We start from the raw sequence: 22,428 nt of genomic DNA, 5'->3' as shown, positions 1-22,428 counted from the left end.
ATGTGTTCCACACATACAGCATGAACAGCAATAGTCCGGTCCTAGCGGCGTGTTTTCCAGCTGTGACAAGGACACAATAGTCGCGTTATCATGCAGACGGGAGACATTTGCGTGGATAATTTCTTCAGTGGAAGGGGGAGGGGACAGAGCGAGAGAGGAGAAGGGATTTAATACAGCGAGAGGAACAAAACCCCCATCAAGATGGATAAAAACGAGTAAGTACATGACATAAAAGCCCATTAAAGCGTTTACAAAGTGTTTGCAATGGCCTCTGTCGTTTAACACCCTTAACGTGTCTTTAATAAATATACGTCTTAGTAAATATGAATGTGTAGCAGCGATCGGGTGACTATAGTGCTCACGTAATGATGCGGCGACGTGCGTTTTTAGCATCTTTGCGATGTCGATGTTCCAAATGTTGATGTTTGTTGTGTTGCATTTAAGTATGTTGTCGCAGCGGCGCGTCGACAATGTTGCCATTTTGACAGATCCGTAAGACCCCCTCGCTTGCAGACCAATGTCTCATTTTCTGCACAAACAACCCCATCCGATCCATGCACGGTATGTTTATTCCAGTTTTTCTTTCATTTGACAGTATAATGGTGCTCTACTTTGTTCATTCATAAAAAAAGAAAAAAAAAGAAAGAAGAAGAAGCCGAGTGACAACGGTCGGCATTGTGGTGGGGAAATGGCTATCCCGATTTCGCCAAACTTTCTGCACGCCGGACGACGACAAGACGTTTGTTAACATTTATGTTACCAAAAAAACAACATGATGGGATTGTTGTCGTTCCACATCTGCTCTGGCGGTTTAGGTCGATTCCGAGTAGCTGTTGTAGACATTATTGTTAACATCGCTGTTACCTGACACCAGCGTCAAGAGAAATAGCGTAGATGGTAGCACTTCCGGTAGCTTTCACAATGCCACTGATAAGATCGTGTTTCAAATATGAAATGCAGTCCTCAGCAAACTATTTCATTAACAGCTCATTGCTCCAGTTTCATACATTGCAAAAATATCATAGTATTTGAAATATTTAGCATACGAGAGGGACAAGCGGTAAACAAAAAAATGGATGGATGTATAAAAAAACATGGAGAATATTAAGCCAACATTTATTCAAATATGTATATATGTTTTTACAACTTGGTCGGTATTCATTTATCGATTATGCAATTTTTTTTTGTCCTTTAATCATTTCATTACTGAAAATGCTTTTATTTCCCCGGTAAAAATGTTATGTTACACCGGAAATGGTCTAACTATATGGCATGTTAATGCCAAATGTGGTTTAATTTGGTTTAAGCACGTTGAAAATTAACTAAACCATTAACATGACCGAATATGTACTATTAATATATTAATATACTTTTTTTTTTTTTTACAAAATGGTCTGTATTCATGCATTTTTAGTTCGTCCTTTAATCATTTCATTACTGAAGCTGTCGGTTAATTCTGTTGTTATCACATTCTTCATGCTTTTATTTCCCCAGTAAAAATGTATTGATACGCCGGAAATTATCTCCTTATATGGCAAGCCGATGCCAAATGTTGTTTAATCTTGTCTCAGCACGTTCAAAATGAACTAAACCAATAGCATGACCGAATATGTACAATTTTTTTTCTTACAAAAGGTCTATAATTGTACTTTTTTATTTATTTTGTCCTTTAATCATTTCATTTCTGAAACTGTCGTTAATTATGTTGTTACACATTCTTTATGCTTTTATTTCCACAGCTAAAATGTTTTGATACACCGGAAATGATCTCCTTATATGGCAAGCTAATGCCAAATGTTGTTTAATCTTGTCTAAGCATGTTCAAAATGAACTAAACCAATAGCATGACCGAATATCTACTATTTTTTTTCTTACAAAAGGTCTATAATTTTGCTTTTTTTTTGTCCTTTAATCATTTCATTTCTGAAACTGTCGTTAATTCTGTTGTTACACATTCTTTATGCTTTTATTTCCCCAGTAAAAATGTATTGATACACCGGAAATTATTTCCTTATATGGCGAGCTAATGCCAAATGTTGTTTAATCTTGTCTCAGCACGTTCAAAATGAACTAAACCAATAGCATGACCGAATATGTAAATTTTTTTTTTTTTTTTACAAAAGGTCTATATTTGTGCATTTTTTTATTTTGTCCTTTAATCATTTCATTTCTGAAACTGTCAATTAATTATGTTGTTACACATTCTTTATGCATTTATTTCCCCGGTAAAAAGGTTACGTTACACCGGAAATGATCTAACGATATGTCATGCTAATGCCAAATGTTGTTGGCATGTCCAAAATGAACTAAACCAGGGGTCACCAACGCAGTGCCCGCGGGCACCAGGTAGACCGTAAGGACCAGATGAGTAGCCCGCTGGCCTGTTCTAAAAATGGCTCAAATAGCAGCACTTACCAGTAAGCTGCCTCTATTTTTTAAATGTTATTTTTTTACTAGCAAGCTGGTCTCGCTTTGCTCGACATTTTTAATTGTAAGAGAGACAAAACTCAAATAGAATTTGAAAATCCAAGAAAATATTTTAAAGACTTGGTCTTCACTTATTTAAATAAATTAATTTATTGTTTAACTTTTCTTCTTATAACTTTCAGAAAGACAATTTTAGAGAAAAAGTACAAGCTTAAAAATGATTTTAGGATTTTTAAACACATATACCTTTTTACCTTTTAAATTCCTTCCTCTCCTTTGCTGACAATTTAAATCAATGTTCAATTAAATTTATTGTTTTTATTGTAAAGAATAATAAATACATTTTAATTTAATTCTTCATTTTAGCTTCTGTTTTTTCGACGAAGAATATTTGTGAAATATTTTTTCAAACTTATTATGATTAAAATTTAAAAAAATATATTCTGGCAAATCTAAAAAATCTGTAGAATAAAATTTTAATCTTATTTCAAAGTCTTTTGAATTTCTTTTAATATTTTTGTTGTGGAAAATCTAGAAGAAATAATGATTTGTCTTTGTTAGAAATATAGCTTGGTCCAATTCATATATTTTAACAAAGTGCAGATTAGATTTTAACCTATTTAAAACATGTCATCAAAATACTAAAAATTAATCTTAATCAGGAAAAATTACTAATTATTTTTTTAATTTTTTCAAAAAGATTAAAATTAGCTAATTTTTCTCTTCATATTTTTCGGTAGAATTTTGAATTTCAAAGAGTCGAAGTTGAAGATAAAATATGTTTAAAAATTTAAATTTCATTTTTTTCGTGTTTTCTCCTCTTTTAAACTGTTCAATTAAGTGTTTTTTCATCATTTATTCTCTACAAAAAACCTTTCGTAAAAGGAAAAAAAATGTACGCCGGAATGACAGACAGAAATGCCCTTTTATATTTATATATATATATATATATATATATATATATATATATATATATATATATATATATAGATTTATTTATTAAAGGTAAATTGAGAAAATTGGGTATTTCTGGCAATTTATTTAAGTGTGTATCAAACTGGTAGCCCTTCGCATTAATCAGTACCCAAGAAGTAGCACTTGGTTTCAAAAAGGTTGGTGACCCCTGAACTAAACCATTAGCATGAGTTAATCCTAATACATGTTATAACTTTTGTGATGATAAAGATATCAGTCCACTGTTATACTGCTTTTAATTCCACATGTGCCCTACTTTTTGACTTGTTTCGAGGCAAAGACGACGTGCTTTTATTTTGACGTCAGGATGTTTTAACTTCCTGCCGTGATCCTTTTCTTCCTCCCGGCAGCCTCCGCGCACTTTCTTCTCTTGCTTCCCTCGCGGATGTATTTAAAAAGGCCTCAGTGGTGGCGAGGGTAGTGATGCGGCCCCGGAGGACGGGGGCGGCGGAGGGATCCGCGCGTTAACAAAGAGCCAAAGCGAGGGGGCAGGCTAGCAGACGTTAGCTAGCTTACGAGTTAGCTATGTTCGACACTATAAGAGCCAAATAACAAAGGCTACAACAAAAACAACAACAACAAAAACGACTTTCTGCTTAAAGGTGTCACGTTAACTTGTAGTGAGTGAGTGGAATTTCGAGCCCACTAAAATGGAGAAGAAAAGGTGGGACTGCACTGCTCTCCCGAAGGGCTGGAAAATGGAAGAAGTGACCAGAAAGTCGGGTTTGTCCGCCGGGAAAAGCGATGTCTATTATTTTAGGTATTTAACAGCGCAATGTTTTCACTTGACTTGTGAGGCGGCTTGTTCGCGGATGGATACACACAGGACTATTTTTTTTTTTTAATGGAGGGAGGGGGGGAGTGTGGGGTCTCCTTAAAGTTTGTCAAGAGGCCCTAGACTGAAGTGACTGAACAACAGCAGAATTGTCTTCTCCTTTAGCAGAGGAGAAGAGCCAGATGAGGATCAGAGGCAAGAAAGGGGGGAGGCGGGTCGGTTGTATAGTTTGTGGTAGGCCCCCCCAACTCTATAACAATCTATGTGTCCTGTGCTGTGTGATGATGGATGCATCATGTGCATGAGTGGACATACCGTACATGCATACACACATGCAGTTGTCGCTCCCGCACGTGGAGTCACAACCAGCTCCATTCTCCGGAACATTTGCCGAAAATGTTACATACATGATGTGCAGGTGTTACATGTGCTGCTATGTAATCATCGTGGGTACAAGGTGGATCATCCATTTCCGCTTGCCTGCTGTGTCGCATGTTCTTTGTCCCGCCCGCCGCTTTTTTTGTGTTTCAGTGTGCTGACACGTCGCCCTTTTAAAGGATTCTCAATGTTTCTCTTGTCTTTTTCGCTGTCGTCCAGTCCGTCTGGGAAGAAGTTTCGGAGCAAGCCTCAGCTGGCCCGTTACCTGGGCAACCAGATGGACCTCAGCTCCTTCGACTTCCGCACGGGGAAAATGCTGATGAGCAAGTTGAACAAGAACCGGCAGAGGATGCGTTACGACAACAACAACCAGAACAAGGTGAGCGGTCGCAGGTCAGGGGTGTGGAAAAGTAATTTAAGGGCCTACTGAAACCCACTACCACCGACCACGCAGTCTGATAGTTTATATATCAATGATGAAATATTAACATTGCAACACATGCCAATACGGCCTTTTCAGTTTACTAAATAGCAATTTTAAATTTCCTGCGAAGTGTCGTGTTGAAAACGTCACGGTATGATGACGCGTGCAATTGACGTCACCGGTTGTAGCGGGGATAATTTTCCAGCCCGATCCAAGCTATAAGTAGTCTGCTTTAATCGCATAATTACACAGTATTCTGGACATCTGTGTTGCTGAATCTTTTGCAATTTGTTCAATTAATAATGGAGAAGTCAAAGTAGAATGATGGAGGTGGGAAGCTTTTATTTAGCCTTTAGCCACACAAATTCCCAAAGATAAGGCTTTACTATGGATCAGAGCGGTCTAGCGAACATGGATCCCGACTACATGTCAACCGGCAGTTTTCGTTGAGAAAATTGTGGTAATAAGTCTCCTCTTACCGGAGACATCAGCGGAGCTTCCGTCCTGCTGCAGCTGCCGTGACTTCCCTCAGAGACTCTGGCGTCAACACACCCGTGGCCAGACCCCTCCGACTTTCAGGTACTATTTAATCTCACTAAAACACTAGCAACACAATAGGCAGATAAGGGATTTTCCAGAATTATCCTAATAAATGTGTCTAATAACATCTGTATCGCTCCAACAGCAATCGCCATTTTTTTTCTTTTTTTTTTAACTTTTTCTTTCTAGTCCTTCACTCTAAATTTCCTCATCCACAAATCTTTCATCCTCGCTCAAATTAATGGGGAAAATGTCGCTTTCTCGGTCCGAATAGCTCTAGCTGCTGCTGGCTATGATTCTAAACAATGTGAGGAAGTGAGGAGCCCAACAACCCGTGACGTCACGCGCACATTGTCTGCTACTTCCGGTAAAGGCAAGGCTTTTTTATTATCGACCAAAAGTTGCGAACTTTATCGTCGATGTTCTCTACTAATTCCTTTCAGCAAAAATATGGCAATATCGCGAAATGATCAAGTCTGACACATAGAATGGACCTATAAGAAAATCTCATTTCAGTAGGCCTTTAAGCTCAGGGGCCGCATGGTACTGCCAGTCCCAATCGGGCTAGAATGGTAAAATCATGGCATGATAACTTAAAAATAAAGAGAACTCCAGGCCTTGTGGTTAGAGTGTCTGCCCTGAGATCGGGAGGTCGTGAGTTCAAACTAGGGCTTGGCGATATGGCCTTTTATTAATATCTCAATATTTTTAGGCCATATCGCGATACATGACATATATCTGGATTAGGGCTGGGCGATGTACGCGATATATCGTGGGTTTGTCTCTGTGCGATATAGAAAATGACAATATCGTGATATTCGAGTATACGTTCTCACGCAGTTGCTTTTAGCTGCGGGTATTACACTACAGGCTCTTCCCACTCTGTTGTCTCTCCTTCTCACAGAGACGTAAAACAAGCGCACCTTCTTACATACGTCAAATACTGTCGTGGTTGCAACTTCATACACCCTCACGGAGCAGAGAGGTAACAGAATGGGTAACGTTAGCTGTGATGCTAGCGAAGCCATGCGAGTGGTAATACGAGAGAGAGAAGGTGCGAATCTGGTAACAAATGAAGGAAGAATTAATTCCCAAGAAAAACAGCAGGGCGTCCATCGTCTGGCGGTGGTTCGGCTTCAAGCGGAAGGATGTCGAATACAAAACTTTAATCAAGTGTGGAGCACAAGCGTTCCTACCAAAAGTAGCATTATTGCTATTATGGAGCATCATTTGAAAAGTCACCTGCTAATAACTGTTTAATAAATACAGTTTTGGTCAATTGACTTAGTTGTGATTTCCTTCTCTGCATGCAAGTTTAAAATGAGCATATATTAATGCAATATGAAGAATAAGGTTTTAATGTAGACGCATAGAATATTCATACTGCTGTGATTATATGTATCAAGTGTTCATTTAAGGCAAAATATCGAGATATATATCGTGTATCGAGACATTTTAAAACAAGCTATTGGTGCACGTTTTTGCATGATGTCACTAAGATGACATATCAAAGCAACACTAAATTGAAGTGCACTTTTTGTATAAAACACAACTACAATAGTTTGAAACAAATAAAGTGCACTTTAGTGCACGATGTCACACAAGATATTTCAATAACTGAAATAAAATTGAGCTGGGTAACAGGAAATCGAATAGTGTATGTCCTTTGCTGTGTGGTAGGTTACTAAGGACGTTATTAAATTCTGTCGTTTACTATTTTCATACGATCTGGAAATGGTTGCTTCAGCATTTTGTGGGTATGTTACTGTACGGAGATGTTGACATGCAGTTTCACGCACTCTTCATTCTCTAGCGTGGGACATTTCAAATTATGCTACAAATTAGCAGTAGGTGCTACTTTAACGCTTTTGCCGCACATTTGTTCAACATCTTCCCGCTATAAGCAAAACCACCACCAGATGATGGATCCCGTGCTGTTTTTCTTAGGAATTAATTCTTCTTTCATTTGTTACCAGATTCACACTTTCTTTCTCGTATTACCACTCAAACCACTCCACTAGCATCACAACTAATGTTACCCACGCTGCTACCTCTCATGCGAGGGTGTATAATGCGACAGTATGTGACGTATGTAAGAAGGTGCGCTTGTCTGTGAAAATGACAGGAAAGAATGATAAAAGCCTGTAGTGTAATGCCTGCAGCTAAAAGTAACTGCGTGAAAACGTAAACTCAAATATCACGACATAGTCATTTTCTAAATTGCACGGAGACAAACCTGTGATATATCGATGTATCGCCCAGCCCTAGTTCAAACCCCGGTTGAGTCATACCAAAGACTATACAAATGGCACCCATTATCTCCCTACTTGGCAATCAGCATCAAGGGTTGGAATTGGGGGATAAATCACCAAAAATGATTCCCGGGTGCAGCCACCGCTGCTGCTTACTGCTCCCGTCACCTCCCAGGAGGTGAGGGTGATGAGTCAAATGCAGAGGATAATCTCACCACACCTAGTGTGTGTCAGACAATCTGAGAAAAAAAAAGGTTGTTTTCTTTGTTTTACTTTGGTCAAAAATAGAACAAGCTTACTCTGAATAGGTTGATTGGCAACACTAAAATTGGCCCTAGTGTGAATGTGAGTGTGAACGTTGTCTATCTGTGTTGGCCCTGCAATGAGGTGGCGACTTGTCCAGGGTGTACCCCGCCTTCCGCCCGATTGTAGCTGAGATAGGCTCCAGCACCCCTCCGCGACCCCGAAAGGGACAAGCGGTCGAAAATGGATGGATGGATGGACACTGAAAATGTACAAATCACAAATAATCCTCTGGACAAAACACTTCAAGTTTGTTGAAAATTCTGAGGAAATTGGTGCAGATTCAAAAACACAATGAGCTCAGACTTGGTCTCAGTGTGTCTACGAAGCCAAGATTAAACTTTAAGTCACAATCTTTCTGGGATTGGACAATAAACACAACATGTAAGTCTTCCAGGTATCAAATACCTCCTTAGTCATGTCCACGTATTCAACCATGTACTAACTCAACAAACCGTAAGAAACACAGGTAAACTATTCAATAGGGTTAAGTTCACTTTTCTCGTGTTTGACAGAGACAGTTTGGGGGCAATGAGGGTGCCAAATGACCATTTGTTTGAATCAGAAGACAAAACGGCAGGTTTTAAGTTTTATGTGGGTCGAGGAGGAGGAGGAGCCACAGTCACCCTTTACAGTGTAACTCTTGCTTGGGTGGCCCTGGTATAAATCGTTTGCTTGTCTAACAGAATTGCTATTCTGACATTCAGTGGACAAATTTAGAACAGGAGTTTCTTTCCTTAAAAATAATACAGCTCATTTTAATACTTGGCCAGCTCATCACGCTGGCCGGATAAAACCTGCTGGCGGGCCATACGTTTGACATCCCTGTCGTAGGTGGTCATAGTCGGCGGCCTGAGAATAAATAAAGTGACGTCATTCCTCTCGTGCCTTCAAGCACTGTAATACAAATGCAGACTTTTCAAAAAGACCACAGTTGGCTCATGGAGGGTGAATACTTCAGATCTGTCCTAAAATGTCACAGAAAATACGGTAGAGACAAGTGACATTTCAGCTATCGTCACTTACAGCAAGGGTGGGCAACATTTTTTGGCTGAGGGGCCACAGTTGCTTTCGCAATTTGACAGAGGGGCCGGCGAGCACTTGATGCATTTCAAAGCATATACCATATCTGTTGGGACTAAGAGTAGGCTTCTCAAACATGAGCTATTTTAATCATAGTACATTTATTTTTCAACAATATATCAGAACATCAAACAAACATACAAATGGTATTAAAGGGTCAACACTTACATTCTCTTTTAGGGGCAGCAGTGTTGTTGATCAAAGTCTAGTAGTATTTTGTTGTGGCAATTCTCAAAACAGATGTTTGCTCAATTGTATTGTAATATTTGGCGGGCCGAATTAAAGGGACCAACGGGCCTGATGTGGTCTGCAGGCCGTAGTTTGCCCACCCCTAACTTACAGTATATCTTCTCAAGGGACAAAACCTTTTGAAATTAAATATTCTGATCATAAGAGCCGTTTTCAAGATGTAAATACAGTTGGTATGGTGTAGAAATCGTCACCACCATGACATAAAATAGTTTCTTCCATGTGGCATTATCACTGGAGGACAAGAGGAAATTAGTGTATAAAAAGTTATGCATTTACCAAAGGCAGAAATCATAAAGTTTTCAGCACATACACAATGTTGACATCTATAGTTATATTTTGATAAAGATGGCAAAAACCACCCTACTTGTAAAATGCAGCAGGCAAAAAGCAACAAACATGCTAGCAGACGTGAAGTTAAATCATGAAATGCAACCTTACCCGGGCACAAAGCTCCTATCTGCTCATATCTCTTAACCACCACTGGGTCTATTTGAAAGTAAACCTTAATATACTTTGGTGCAGTGACTCTCAATTTATTTTGCGGGCACCCCTTAATGTCAATGGGTGGCCCCAAATTTTCTAACTCACATCTATCTTATTTTTCATAACAAACTCAATGTGTTTAACAAAAATAGACTGTTAGGGTTAACAAGACCTGGTATGCAGTATTTGAGGTGTTGAGTCAAAGCAGCTAAACTTAGACCTGGATGAGAGGTGAAACCTCTTCAAAAATGGGACGGTGTTGCTCGGTTGGTAGAGCGGCCGTGCCAGCAACCTGAGGGTTCTTGGTTCGATCCTCAGCTCCTGCCATCCTAGTCACATCCGTTGTGTCATTGAGTAAGACACGTCACCCTTGCTCCTGGTGGGTCGTGGTTAGGGCCTCGCATGGCAGCTCCCGTCATCAGTGTGTGAATGTGGAAATAGTGTCAAAGCGCTTTGAGTACCTTGAAGGTAGAAAAGCGCTATACAAGTATAACCAATTTACCATTACCATTAAAAACAACAAGTTCAGTTGCTCAGATAAACAAAAAGTACAATTCAAAAAGATTTACAAATACAATTTTAACTTTTCGTTTATCATAGTAGGCAAGTTTAAGAATAAAAGAAGGGCGCTTTTTTTTATGCAGACAAACTCCAAAGTTAGGCCTCCTAGTTTGCTTTTCAGTCATATAATGAATGGCCCCCAAGTAACACAATGTAAGCTGTGAGATGCTGTTTCTCTCTTTCTGTGTCTCTTTATGGCGCATTCTTTCTCCACTCTGTTCTTCCCCTTCTGCTTAAGGTTGCCAAAATCGTTCAAAAACATGGCACGCACCTCATGGTGGTGTAGCAAGTGAATTGGACAGACAAGAATGTGAGGTGCAATCATGCGTGTAATTTTTCATTTTTTTTTTCTGCCCGGTCAAAGAGCCGCGACCCCCCACAAGTATCACTACTTTTGCAGTAGTCATTTGTAAAATTTGTTTAGTTCTCTTGATTCATTATCCACTGAAGATTTCTCAGCACACTGCCATTATTTTGTAAATTATAACAGATAACTCTGTCAACACGTCAAAATACAGAATGATCTCCCCAGCCGGCCAGCATTCATGCAGCCCTAGAACAACGCTGTCCTTGCGAGCCTTCTTCTTTTGAGTATAGCAACTCTTAAATGTGGGTGTTCCCTGTCAAATCTGGCCTTCCATGCGTTCTCCCATTTCCGTGCCTCTGAGGCCGGAATAAGTCAAGCACCCCAAATAGGCTACACTATACATATTGCTCTTCAATTTTGAATTTAGTATAAAATACATTTCCAGAAAATTATCAAATATTTTCTGATCACTTCAGTTGAAACGCCCGGAAAGATGTAATGTTTTGAGGCTAAAAGGACCGCTGTATTGACTATCAGAAATCAGAATGTAAATTGTTGTTTCGTTAGCGCGACCACAGCGGAAGGGCGCCGTGCATATATCTTCTGTTTTTGGACATGCTGCTGTGACGAACGGACGTTCATACAATTCGGACCCTAATCATTAATCAACTGTGTGACTATTTAATAGAAAAATAATAATGTAGTGTATCAGTTGATTAGGTAGAATTTTTTTGACAGTTAATATCAAACATCCAAGCTCCCCCACGCAGGTACACAAACGGATGCCAAGCAGTAGTGACAGAACTTCCTGGGTTGATACGTCCTTTTCAAATTAAAAGTATTATGTTCATGGATTTTAAGGACATTCACAAGTGTTAGTGAAACGCCATGATCTATCATTTTCAAACTGCACAAAGGAGTGTTTAAAGGGGTGGTATAGCTCGGTTGGTAGAGTGGCCGTATCAGCAACTTGTGGGTTGCATGTTCGAGCCCCGCTTCTGCCATCCGAGTCACTGCCGTTGTGTCCTTGGGCAAGACACTTTACCCACCTGCTCCCAGTGCCACTCATACTGGTTTAAATGTAACTTAGATATTTGGGTTTTCATTGTGTAAAGCGCTTTGAGTCACTATAAAAAAGCGCTGTATAAATATAATTCACTTCACATCATTTGAAATTTGATAAAAAGTCTGCCTTCATTCCAGACTTAAGCACTATAGCCTAATTTACGCGGGGTGGCCGTGTCCGCAGGCTGAATACAAATAAAACAAATGTGGATAACTTGGAAGTACGTAGAAAAAAAAGTTACGCGGTGATTAGAGAATGGTCCCATCGTGCACTCTTGTGTTGCTAGCGTAGATCTCTTCAGTGCTGACTCAGTAAACCCTTACAAGTTGTACATTGACTACTCTAAATAATATCCAAGTTCACTTTCTATAAAGAAGAGGCAATTCCCTTGAGAACATATAATGTGATTAAATGGTAGCTAAAATGTGAGGGGTATAATCACTTTTGGGAGGTATTGTATGTTGACAAGATGCCAAAAAGGGAATTTGGTGGGTTTTTTTAATGTGTATTTTGTGTGTGCACTGACACACCAATCCAGGATTCTCTTTTTTTTAAGTTTGACATAACTTCTTCTTACATGGCCATAAACTGTGCTAAAATGTCACTTAAAATGGCAAATGTTGTGACAACTGTTAAAATTCTAATCACCGTTTTAAAAGTTTTTTTGTCCTGTTTTTTTTTTTTTTTCAAAGGGAAAACCCGACTTAAACACGTCGCTTCCAGTCAGACAGACAGCGTCCATCTTTAAGCAACCCGTTACCAAGGTAACCAACCATCCCAGCAACAAAGTGAAGACAGATCCCCAGAAAGCTGTGGATCAACCCCGACAGGTCAGTTCTTCACACAAGATGATTTGTTTCATACTTGCACACTTTGCACCTCTAGTCCTGCTTTGACTTGTGTGATCCATACGGCCTGGGTTCGCCCACCATAGCTCTTCCCACTATTTATTAATACGTAAACAATGTATAATACAGGGATCGCTGACATCCGCTATTTAGCTGAATTCCTCTATTCTTCGAGCCCTGTGTTTCCAAAACTGTAGCGGTAAGCCAAAGATTCACTTAATTAAATATAGGGATGTGCCGATGCTGATACGACACTTTTTGGAGGTATTGGTATCAGATAGCACTTGTAACAAAATCTACCATCCTAATATGTATTTTGTAAGAAACCTCAGGTCTACAACCTAAATGGAGCGCACTCAAGCTAATAACTCTGCCAGCATGTTAATGCAACTACACGGAATTTACTTCTTATTGCTACACACAAATCACTTCTTCGCCTCTTTTTCCTCGGAAATGGAAGGCCACTGCACCAATGGAAGACTGCGGTAGCAAAGCAAACATCATGGTAGCAGTGTGGCAGTATTCCTAACTTACTCGAGCAGCCAAAAACTCACACAGCAACATGCAAGCTTTGCAATAAGTCTGTTTCAAGGGGTGGGACGTTTACATACTAGCAATTTAATGAAGCATTTGAAAGCCTCCCATGCAGATGCACACAGTGAAGTTACCGCAATGACAGGTAACAAGGCGGAAAAACAAACCCTAACGGATACATTTCAGCGGAAAAAAAAGTTTTCATGAGAATCCAAACGTGAAGTCTGCATTTGCCATCAAGTACCGTATTTTCCAGACTATGGATTGCACCAATATATAAGCCACACCCCATAAGTTTTAGGAACATTTTTCCCATATATTAACCGCACGTTACTATAAGCCGCAGATATATACGATGCAAAATAAGTTATTTACACAAATTATTGTTTCCAAACGTTGCCTGTAGCACGGCAGAAAAACGGATGATCCAACGAAACAAAAGTCATCGTCATGCACCCACTAACTGCGAAAACTAACTCTTCAATCAGCTAAACAGACTCAATAACTCCACGGCGACGTTTTGGCGAATTTACTGAGGAATTTGTGAAACTGAAACAATATAAAAAGAATGCCATTAGCCACATGTACGTGGGCAAAATGTTATTGAGCTCATCATAATTCGGACCTGAATGTTCCTTTGTACATGGGCCCTGAAAAAAATGATCTGATTATGATTTGCGTTTTCATGCATCACACCTTAAATTGGAATACTTTACTTTGACATGCGCAGCACCATACCATAAACAGAAAGTTGTGTTATTGCTTATAACAAACTTGGCTTTGTGCATTTTTGCTTGGCCGATGCTGTCGTGGTGTTTTTTTAAACAGATTTTTCCTTCTGTTCATTACTTAGTTACTTTGTATTTGCTTGTCTCGTTTTTAGAGCACCAAACTCAACAATATATAACGCTACTTATGTACTTGTTGAATGGAGGGAGATAGCAGCAAGATAATCGCTTCATTCTGAGACTATTTGATTTAGTCCCCCCTCCACCACCAATGTATAACAAGCTCAAAGACATGCTCAGTAAGCATAATTTCAACCCAAATTTCAGAAGTGTTTTCATGTGCTCCAATCTGAATGACTATCAGCATAAACCACCGGTCTTCATCGAAATGAAATTTAGATCAGAATGTTTTTTATCAGGTCAGAATGTTCCGATTGTCGTGTTTACACGAAACATTTTATATTCCGGTTAGGCTTTTAATCTCATTAAGTATGTCCATGTGCACATAGGTAGTGTAAATTAATAATACTAACAGACGTTAATAATACTAATACAGACGTTCCTTATGGTGTTAGCTAATGCTAATGACCCTCGCTTTATTACATCACGATAGCACGTAAAAATATGCATTAAAACACACCTACAGACATCACACATGGGACAGTTTAGTATGTATATACAATTTTAATTGGATTGTAAAACTTACAAACGTTGCTTGGCGTGGTGAATCAAGAATCCATATGACTAGAAACGCTATGAACGACGGGAAGAAGGAACGACATTTCTACTTTCGGTCTAAACAGTGGGGCACTGAAATACCTGCATTGAGTGAACTCGTCCAAAAGATGGCGTCATAGCACAAACAATAATGCACCTTTTTAGTGTATTTGCTTGGGTTTTATAAAAAAACAACTATGTGTATTATGGCAATCAGCAAAGAAACATCCATAAATTATCCGCACCGTCGTTTTATAAACCGCAGGGTGCAAAGTGTAGGAAAAAAGTAACTGTTTATAGGCCTCAATTTACGGTAATTGAATTCATAGTATTGGATGACAGCCACAGTCAGTGGTGTAGAATGTGGGATTTTCCCGCTAGCCTGATCGTAAATACATAACTGAAACAGCCCTTCCAAACTTGCATAAGACTGTTGGCGAACACCTCCACAAAATTACATGGCGCTGACCCTGTCAGCTTCATAAAAGATATTTAGAGCAGTGATTTCACATCTATACCAGTTTTTGGGTTGGCCAGGTCGCTACAGCATCTAATAGATAGAAAACATTAACAGGTTTTGTTGCATGTTTACATATTTTTTAATGTAGGGAATGCCTTGCAAAGCATCTTAAAAATAGTAAAATATATTTAACTACTTGAGGCGATATTCCCTGAAACCCCTAAAAGGCCCCCTTGAAGCCCAGCTGATATTTTTCAATTCCTCTTTTTTTTTTTTTTTTTTTTTACCTCGTTTTAATCACTGAAAATAGTAATGATAAATTCGACAAATCCTGAATGCCAAAGCAAACTAAATAGCAAATAGAAGTCGTAAAACCCGACAAACAATCATGTTTGCGCTCTGCTTTTCTTTGCCTGTTTATTTCACTCATGATTTTTTTTTTGTGTCTCCAGCTGTTCTGGGAGAAAAAACTTAGTGGTCTGAATGCATACGACATTGCAGAAGAGTTAGTAAAGACAATGGAGCTGCCTAAAGGCCTCCAAGGTAACTTTTCTCATATTTTTCACATTCACCTTTATATATAGACTAAAAAATAAGTGTGAAGCGTGAGCACAGCTGATATATGCTACTTCCTCCCGTCAGGCGTGGGTCCAGGCTGCACGGACAAAACACTACTGTCGGCCATCGCCAGCGCTCTCCACACCAGCGCTGCCCCCATCACTGGCCAGCTGTCCGCTGCCGTGGAGAAAAACCCAGGGGTGTGGCTCAACACCACGCAGCCGCTCTGCAAGGCATTTATTGTTACGGACGAGGACATCAGGTGGGTTTTCATCATACTTGCATACTTACCGTGCTGTACCACGCCGTGTACTACACTTAATTTTCACACAAGTGTGAAAAGAAGTAAACAACCGTTAATGACATGACAAACGTTTCACTGTAAAAAATATGGAATCACCATGTAAATTTGGATTTCCAAAGCAAACACATGCATCAGATTAAAGGGTAGTCTGCAGTTAAAAATGAGTGTTCACACCTTGAATAGCTGTTGCACCAGGTGGATTAACATGAATCATGCCTCCAACTCCATCCATCCTTCCATTTTATACCGCTTGTCCCTTTTTGGGGTCGCGGGTGGTGCTGAAGCCTATCTCAGCTGCATTTGGGCGGAAGGCGGGCTACACCCTTGACGTCGCCACCTCATTACAGGGCCAACATAGATAAACAGACAACATTCACATTCGAGCTATTTAAATTGAAAAAAAGTAGAGGACTATGAAACTTCTTCAAGAAGTTCAATCATGACACAATGTTGCAAAAGATGTTATTTGTTCAGTCGGTTGTGTCTAAAATCTAGACCAAGTACAAACAACATGAGAAGGTTGTAAAAGGCAAGTATCTGGGGAAACATCAAAGTGTCAAGACTGAAAACTTAAAGCAATATGTCTTGGAAACAAAATGCACAGCAAAATAAATGAACCGATGGGATGAAACTAGACTCACTATTTGTGACAAAACAAAGATATTGCCTGAAGGAAATGGGATTTAAATACAAAAAACCTAAACCAAAGCTGTTTGGCTGTAATTATCAGCTAAACAGAAAACACAAGGTTCCAATGGGCTAAAGAAAAGGAATTGTGTACTATAAAAGTATTCAGAATCAGACATACTTTATTAATCCCCGAGGGGAAATTAAAATTTTCAGCACAATCCCATTCAAGATCAAACATTACAAGGAGACAGAACAGGATCGCTGACGGGTCTGCCAACGTCCGGCGCTCCTTACAAAAAAGGTGAGATACAGGTAAACAAGTGGGGGGGAATGGGAGAAAAAAATAAAAGATTAAAATAAAATGAAAAAAAAATCGGTCTAAGTTTGGGCTCCTGGAGAGGGGGTCCAGACTGAGGCCAAGAGAATAAAAACAACTCATAGCCATAGTACACATCCCTCTTACCTGTGTGTAAGAGGGAAACTTCAAAAAACACAAAGGACGTGAAAGACATTAAAGTAGCGGAGCTGATGCAACCAGCCACTTCTACATACAGCTATGAATAAAAAGTAAAATAAAAATATACACTGTGGTGGCCCCTGCTGTGTTCCACGTCGTCATCTGCTGGGGTGGAGAGAGCATGGCCAGAGACAGTAGCAGACCCAACAAAGCAACCAAGAGAGCTGACTCCAATCTCGATCGCCAACCAACTCTCGGCCAGTGACCAGTCCCCATGGATGAGCGAGGATACGTCCAAGAAGAATGCTCATTCAGCCAAGACACTGTGAAGTGTGTCGGTCCAGGCGCTCAGTGCCAGCTCCGCAGCCCTGCCTTTTCATCCGCATCTCCCCCAGTCTCTCCAAACTGACTCTGGTGTGGCAGAGACCCAGAAGCTGGTCTCCATGGCCAAAAGGCTCCCGGGAGGCAGATAAACCACACAGGTAGCCAAAGTGCTGTACATTGGGCAGGTTAAAAGATAATACGAGAACCGAACAAACAACACAACACAAACAGAACATGATAAAAAATAAATAAAACATAAAAACAGGTTCACAGCAGGTGTATAATGGGGTGCCATTGCAGGATGGATATCACTCAGTGTTAAAAGCCAAGGAATAAAATTATGTTTTTAAGAGAGATTTAAAAACGGGAAGAGAGGAGGCTTGTCTAACACTCAGAGGTAGGTCGTTCCAGAGCTTGGGAGCAGCAGCGGCGAAAGCTCTGTCACCTCTAAGCTTCAGCCTCGTGTCAGGGACCGTCAGTAGCAGCTGATCGGCTGATCTTAGGAATCGGGTGGGGCAGTAAAGCTGAAGGAGGTCGGAGAGATATGTTGGCGCAAGGTTGTTTAGACATTTAAAAACAAATAGTTTAAAATTGATTCGATAACGCACAGGGAGCCAGAGAAGGAACGCTAATATATGGGTGATGTGCTCACGTCTGCGGGTCTGTGTGAGCAGACGAGCAACAGAGTTCTGCAGGAGCTGCAGGCGGGCCTGGCTAATGCCTACATACAGGGCATTGCAGTCGTCTAAACGATTCGAGATAAAGGCGTGAATTAATTTCTCGAGATCATGTCCTGACAGAAGCGGTTTCGCTTTCGTTATTTGGCGTAATTGATAAAAGCACATGAAAACAAGAGGGAAACAAAAGGATGACACAAGACCACAGAGCTCCTGCCAACAGCAGCCACTACAGTGACGCCATCTATATCATATTCAGTGATGAATCGCGACTCCGTATTGGGAATGGTGATGATGCAGAAAATATTGTTTTGTGTTTTTCCAATGAGATTTATGAAAATGACTGGCTGTAGAAAACATGCACATTTCAACAGCCATTGATATTGGGCTGCATGTCAGGTACATGGCATTGGGTGTCATTACATCGTCAATAAATGCACAAATTTAAATTGACATTTTTGACACTTATTCCATTAATCGAAAGGATGTTTGGGGATGATATAATTTCTCAAGGTGAAAATGCATCTTGCAACAGAGCAAAAACTGTAAAGAGTTTCCTTGAAGATAAATAAGGTCAGTGTCATGGCCTGCAAATAGTCCTGATCTCACTCCAATTGAAAAACTTTGGTGGAAATTGAAGAAAATTATGACAAGACTCCAACCTGCAAAGCTGATCTGACAACACCAATCAGAGAAAGTTGGCACAAGACTAATGAAGAGACTGTTTAGTTAAGTCCATGCCCCAGCGACATCAAGTTGTTATAAAAGCCAGAGGAATTGCAACAAAGTACTAGTTGTGTTTGGAATTTTTCTTTGTTTTTCATGATTTCAAAACATTTTCTCAGATTTGAGTGATTCCATATTTTTTTTTCACTTGGCTTCATCTAAAAATGAAACCGATTACCAAAATTTATTTTCTTAAATCATTTTTGTGTTTCTTAAATCCAGAAAGTGGCCATTTAAAATGACTATAGTTGTGTGCCATGTCTGCTACCTGATTTTTTTATACAAAATTAAACAAATTAATGGACATCCTCCAAGTCAAGTGATTCCATCATTTTTTGCTAGGGGTTGTATTAGACAATCTATGGAGAAATGGCACTTCTGGATGTGTTTTGCCCAACATATATCATCTGTGTATAGTGATTTGTTCCGAATACAATAATATGTACATTTTATTTCAAATCCAAGCACACTTACATGGAGAGGAGAATGTTTGTGTCAAGGCAACGCATGCACGTTTGCCGCTGGACACAATTAAACCTTAAGTATATAAGTTAATGGAACTCTGTACCTGAGATAGGCGCCAGCGCCCCCCGAGACCCCAAAAGGGAATAAGCGGTAGAAAATGGATGGATGGATGGAACTCTGGACCTGCATTTGTGTATGTCCACGCTACGTGTATATACATTTACAGGGCACGCCAGTTTTCCACCCTTGTGCATGTAACTAACACAATAACGATCGCTTCAGTAATATGTAAACAAAGTGAAACTTGTAAAAAAATATTGGCAGTGTGTATAAATATTATACAGTTAGATACTGTACATGGAGCCTGTTATCTTAAACTGTTGTATCATGTTCTTCAGAATATCTGTCATGTTCAACCACTGACAAAAAATACATCTTTCAATCAAAAATAACCTGATGTCTTCAAGTTTCACTTATTAGGCATTCAAGATTTAAACATGAGAAAAATAATGATTTTGTTTATATCGTGATACATAGCGATATAAAGTTAAAGTCCCAACGATCGTCACACATACACTGGAAATTTGTCCTCTGCATTTCACCCATCTTAATGTTCACCCCCTGGGGGGTGAGGGGAGCAGTGAGCAGCAGCGGTGGCCGCACTCAGGAATCATTTGGTGATTTAACCCCCAATTCCAACCCTTGATGTTGAGTGCCCAGCAGGGAGGCAATGGGTCCCATTTTGTAGTGTTTGGTATATTGACTGTTCTGAATTTTTTTGTTGTTGATATTTTTACCATATTGCTTTAGGGCAGGGGTAGGGAACCTATGGCTCTAGAGCCAGATGTGGCTCTTTTGATGACTGCATCTGGCTCTCAGATAAATCTTAGCTGACATTGCTTAACACAATAAGTAAGGAATAATTTTACTGGTAATCACAGTGTTAAAAATAACCTTCAAAATATAAAACATTCTCATGCATTTTAATCCATCCATGCATTTCCTACCGCACTTGTTCAAGAAGTCACATTATTGGTAAGAAGTATTTTTATTTATTATTTGTTAGCTTCAGAATAAAAATGTTATTAAAAATAATAGGAGACTTATTGTACTCTAAAAAATGTGTTATCAATTAAAAATGCATGCATTAAGTTGTATTCAGTGTTAAAAAATATTATATGGCTCTCACGGAAACACATTTTAAAATCTTTGGCTTTCATGGCTCTCTCAGCCAAAAAGATTCCCGACCCCTGCTTTAGGGCAATGGTCCCCAACCTTTTTGTAGCTTGATAATTTGTCCCGCGGCCCGGCGGGGTTGGGGAATTCTTTTTTTTGCTTGTTTTTTTTTTGTCATGAAAAAATGAGGTTTTTTGGGTTGGTGCACTAATTGTAAGTGTATCTTGTGTTTTTTATGTTGATTTAGTAAAATTAAAAAAATAAATAAAAAATTCATCTGCTGCCCAGTACCAGTTCAACAAAAATTCTAAAGAGCAAAATGACCTTAGCAACTAGTAATTGTGATATTTTTACCATATTGGTTTGGGGAACAACGTTCAACAAATATTCTAAAGATAAAAATGACCTTAGCAACTAGTAATTTTGTAATGATTACATTGTGGTTAAGTTTGTTTTGGAAAAGGTAAAAAAATGGATAACTTGACCGATGCTTCATCCAGTGACTGCCGCTGTTGTATTTGGGAACAGGAAACAGGAAGAGCTGGTATACAGCGTGAGGAAGCGCCTGGAAGAGGCACTCATGGCTGACATGTTGGCCCACGTGGAAGAGGCGGCGGCGAGCGAGGGCGAAGGCATCAAGGATGACGGCAATGGCAGCGAAGACATGGAAAGCGCGTAGCGACACGGACGTCCTTCTGCTGTATTCTGAAAAAAGCTTTCTTTCTTTTACTTATTTTTCATACGCACACATGCTGACATTTCACGCCCCCTATTTGACCCTGATCTCTGCCCAATCACAACCATGATGACCAAAAGACTCAAAACGAGGTGGAGAACATTTTTTAAAAAAAATTGCCCCTAACAGGACGTTTGTGTTATCCTGGAATAAATGTGTCATATTCTGTGTTGGATAAGAAGAATATTTTTACATACAATTTTAATAGATTTTTTTGGGGTGGACAATCATGTGAATCAAACATGTCAGTGACATTTTTGGGGTGCTTACTCATTCTAAGGCAGATTGGACATGACTGTTTTGCTGCCATCTTGAATTTTATTTGTACGATTCACTTTATGTCGGCTGCGAACATTTTAACTTAAACTTATCGTACGCTCATCAGTGTTATTGTCGCTTCTGCCAAGCAACGCAATCCTGTTTTCACATTCATTTTTTTTGTTATCCATAGAAGTCACCATAGACTGGTGTCAAAGCAAATCAGTCATTACTTTCTTTTATAAATTCTCATCCCTAATAGATGGGATAGTGTTTTTAAAAAAAAAAAAAAAAATCCCAGCTGTGTCAATGTTTAACGGTAAATAATGTTTCATGCTGAAATTGTCAATTCAATATCAACAGGATTATTGCTGAGGAATTGCATTGTTGTAATTAATAAAAGTCACTATGCCATGAAATACACAACTGTTTTTTTTTGTATTTTTATATAAATTATTACAATTAAATGTATATTATTTTTGATACATGCAGTACATATTCATACTGAAAGTCCCTGGTCAGATTTGCCACTTGCTAGATGATGACGTAACATTCAACCTTTGCAGATTAACAGTTAACCTGACAGCTGTCTTTCAAGTGTTAACTGTGGACAAAGTGCACACGCAACCACTGGGGACGTTTTCCTGAATAGTGGAGGATCTCTGCTTTTCGTGTCTACTCTTAATATGTTTTGTACATCTCTTACGCCTTAAAGTAGTTAAGATGGCAACACTACAGTTATACACCAAGGTAAGGCTTGTTTTTTTTTTTAATGTTTAAATATTTGTTTGCTCGGACACGATTCAGAACATTGCATTGTGTGGCTTGATCAAATGTGATTGTTTTTTTAAATTATTTTTTCCCCTACCATGTTGCCTTTTTTGGTAATTAGTTACTAGTGAAATTGTATTTGTATTGAATATTTATTTTATTCGGAAAAATATTTATTTTATATTTTGCTATTTTTTTATATGTATTTAAAATTGCCTAGTTAGCTTGAAATA

At 39.2% G+C, this 22,428-nt stretch overlaps 1 protein-coding gene across 4 annotated transcripts; it reads left to right on the top strand.

Annotated features, from left to right (window-relative positions):
- Positions 1-72: 72 nt before the first annotated feature.
- On the top strand, positions 73-21,850 carry LOC133543901 (methyl-CpG-binding domain protein 3-like). 4 transcript variants are annotated; one of them, XM_061888794.1, is made up of 7 exons: positions 187-215; positions 4,343-4,411; positions 4,775-4,934; positions 12,519-12,656; positions 15,566-15,656; positions 15,756-15,933; positions 20,959-21,850. In XM_061888794.1, the coding sequence occupies exons 1-7, from the start codon at positions 202-204 to the stop codon at positions 21,107-21,109; spliced, it is 801 nt and encodes a 266-aa protein (XP_061744778.1). In that variant the 5' UTR covers positions 187-201; the 3' UTR covers positions 21,110-21,850. The 4 variants fall into 4 exon arrangements, with proteins under 4 accessions (XP_061744779.1, XP_061744778.1, XP_061744780.1 ...); XM_061888796.1 differs by lacking the exon at positions 187-215 and adding an exon at positions 3,803-4,162 and having other exon boundaries at positions 4,322-4,411; XM_061888795.1 differs by lacking the exon at positions 4,343-4,411 and having other exon boundaries at positions 73-215.
- The last annotated feature ends 578 nt before the right edge of the window (positions 21,851-22,428 follow it).

Source organism: Nerophis ophidion, linkage group LG26 (genome assembly GCF_033978795.1).
Source record: "Nerophis ophidion isolate RoL-2023_Sa linkage group LG26, RoL_Noph_v1.0, whole genome shotgun sequence".
Classification (NCBI taxonomy): domain Eukaryota; kingdom Metazoa; phylum Chordata; class Actinopteri; order Syngnathiformes; family Syngnathidae; genus Nerophis; species Nerophis ophidion.
This window is presented reverse-complemented; position numbering and strand designations above follow the sequence as displayed.

Bases quoted from the DNA above. Each gene is read 5' to 3' on its own strand.
- LOC133543901 (XM_061888796.1), top strand. From the start codon at position 4,053: ATGGAGAAGAAAAGGTGGGACTGCACTGCTCTCCCGAAGGGCTGGAAA. The intron at 4,935-12,518 runs GTGAGCGGTCGC...TTTTTTTCAAAG, and splicing joins ACAACAACAACCAGAACAAG to GGAAAACCCGACTTAAACAC. The intron at 12,657-15,565 runs GTCAGTTCTTCA...TTGTGTCTCCAG, and splicing joins CTGTGGATCAACCCCGACAG to CTGTTCTGGGAGAAAAAACT.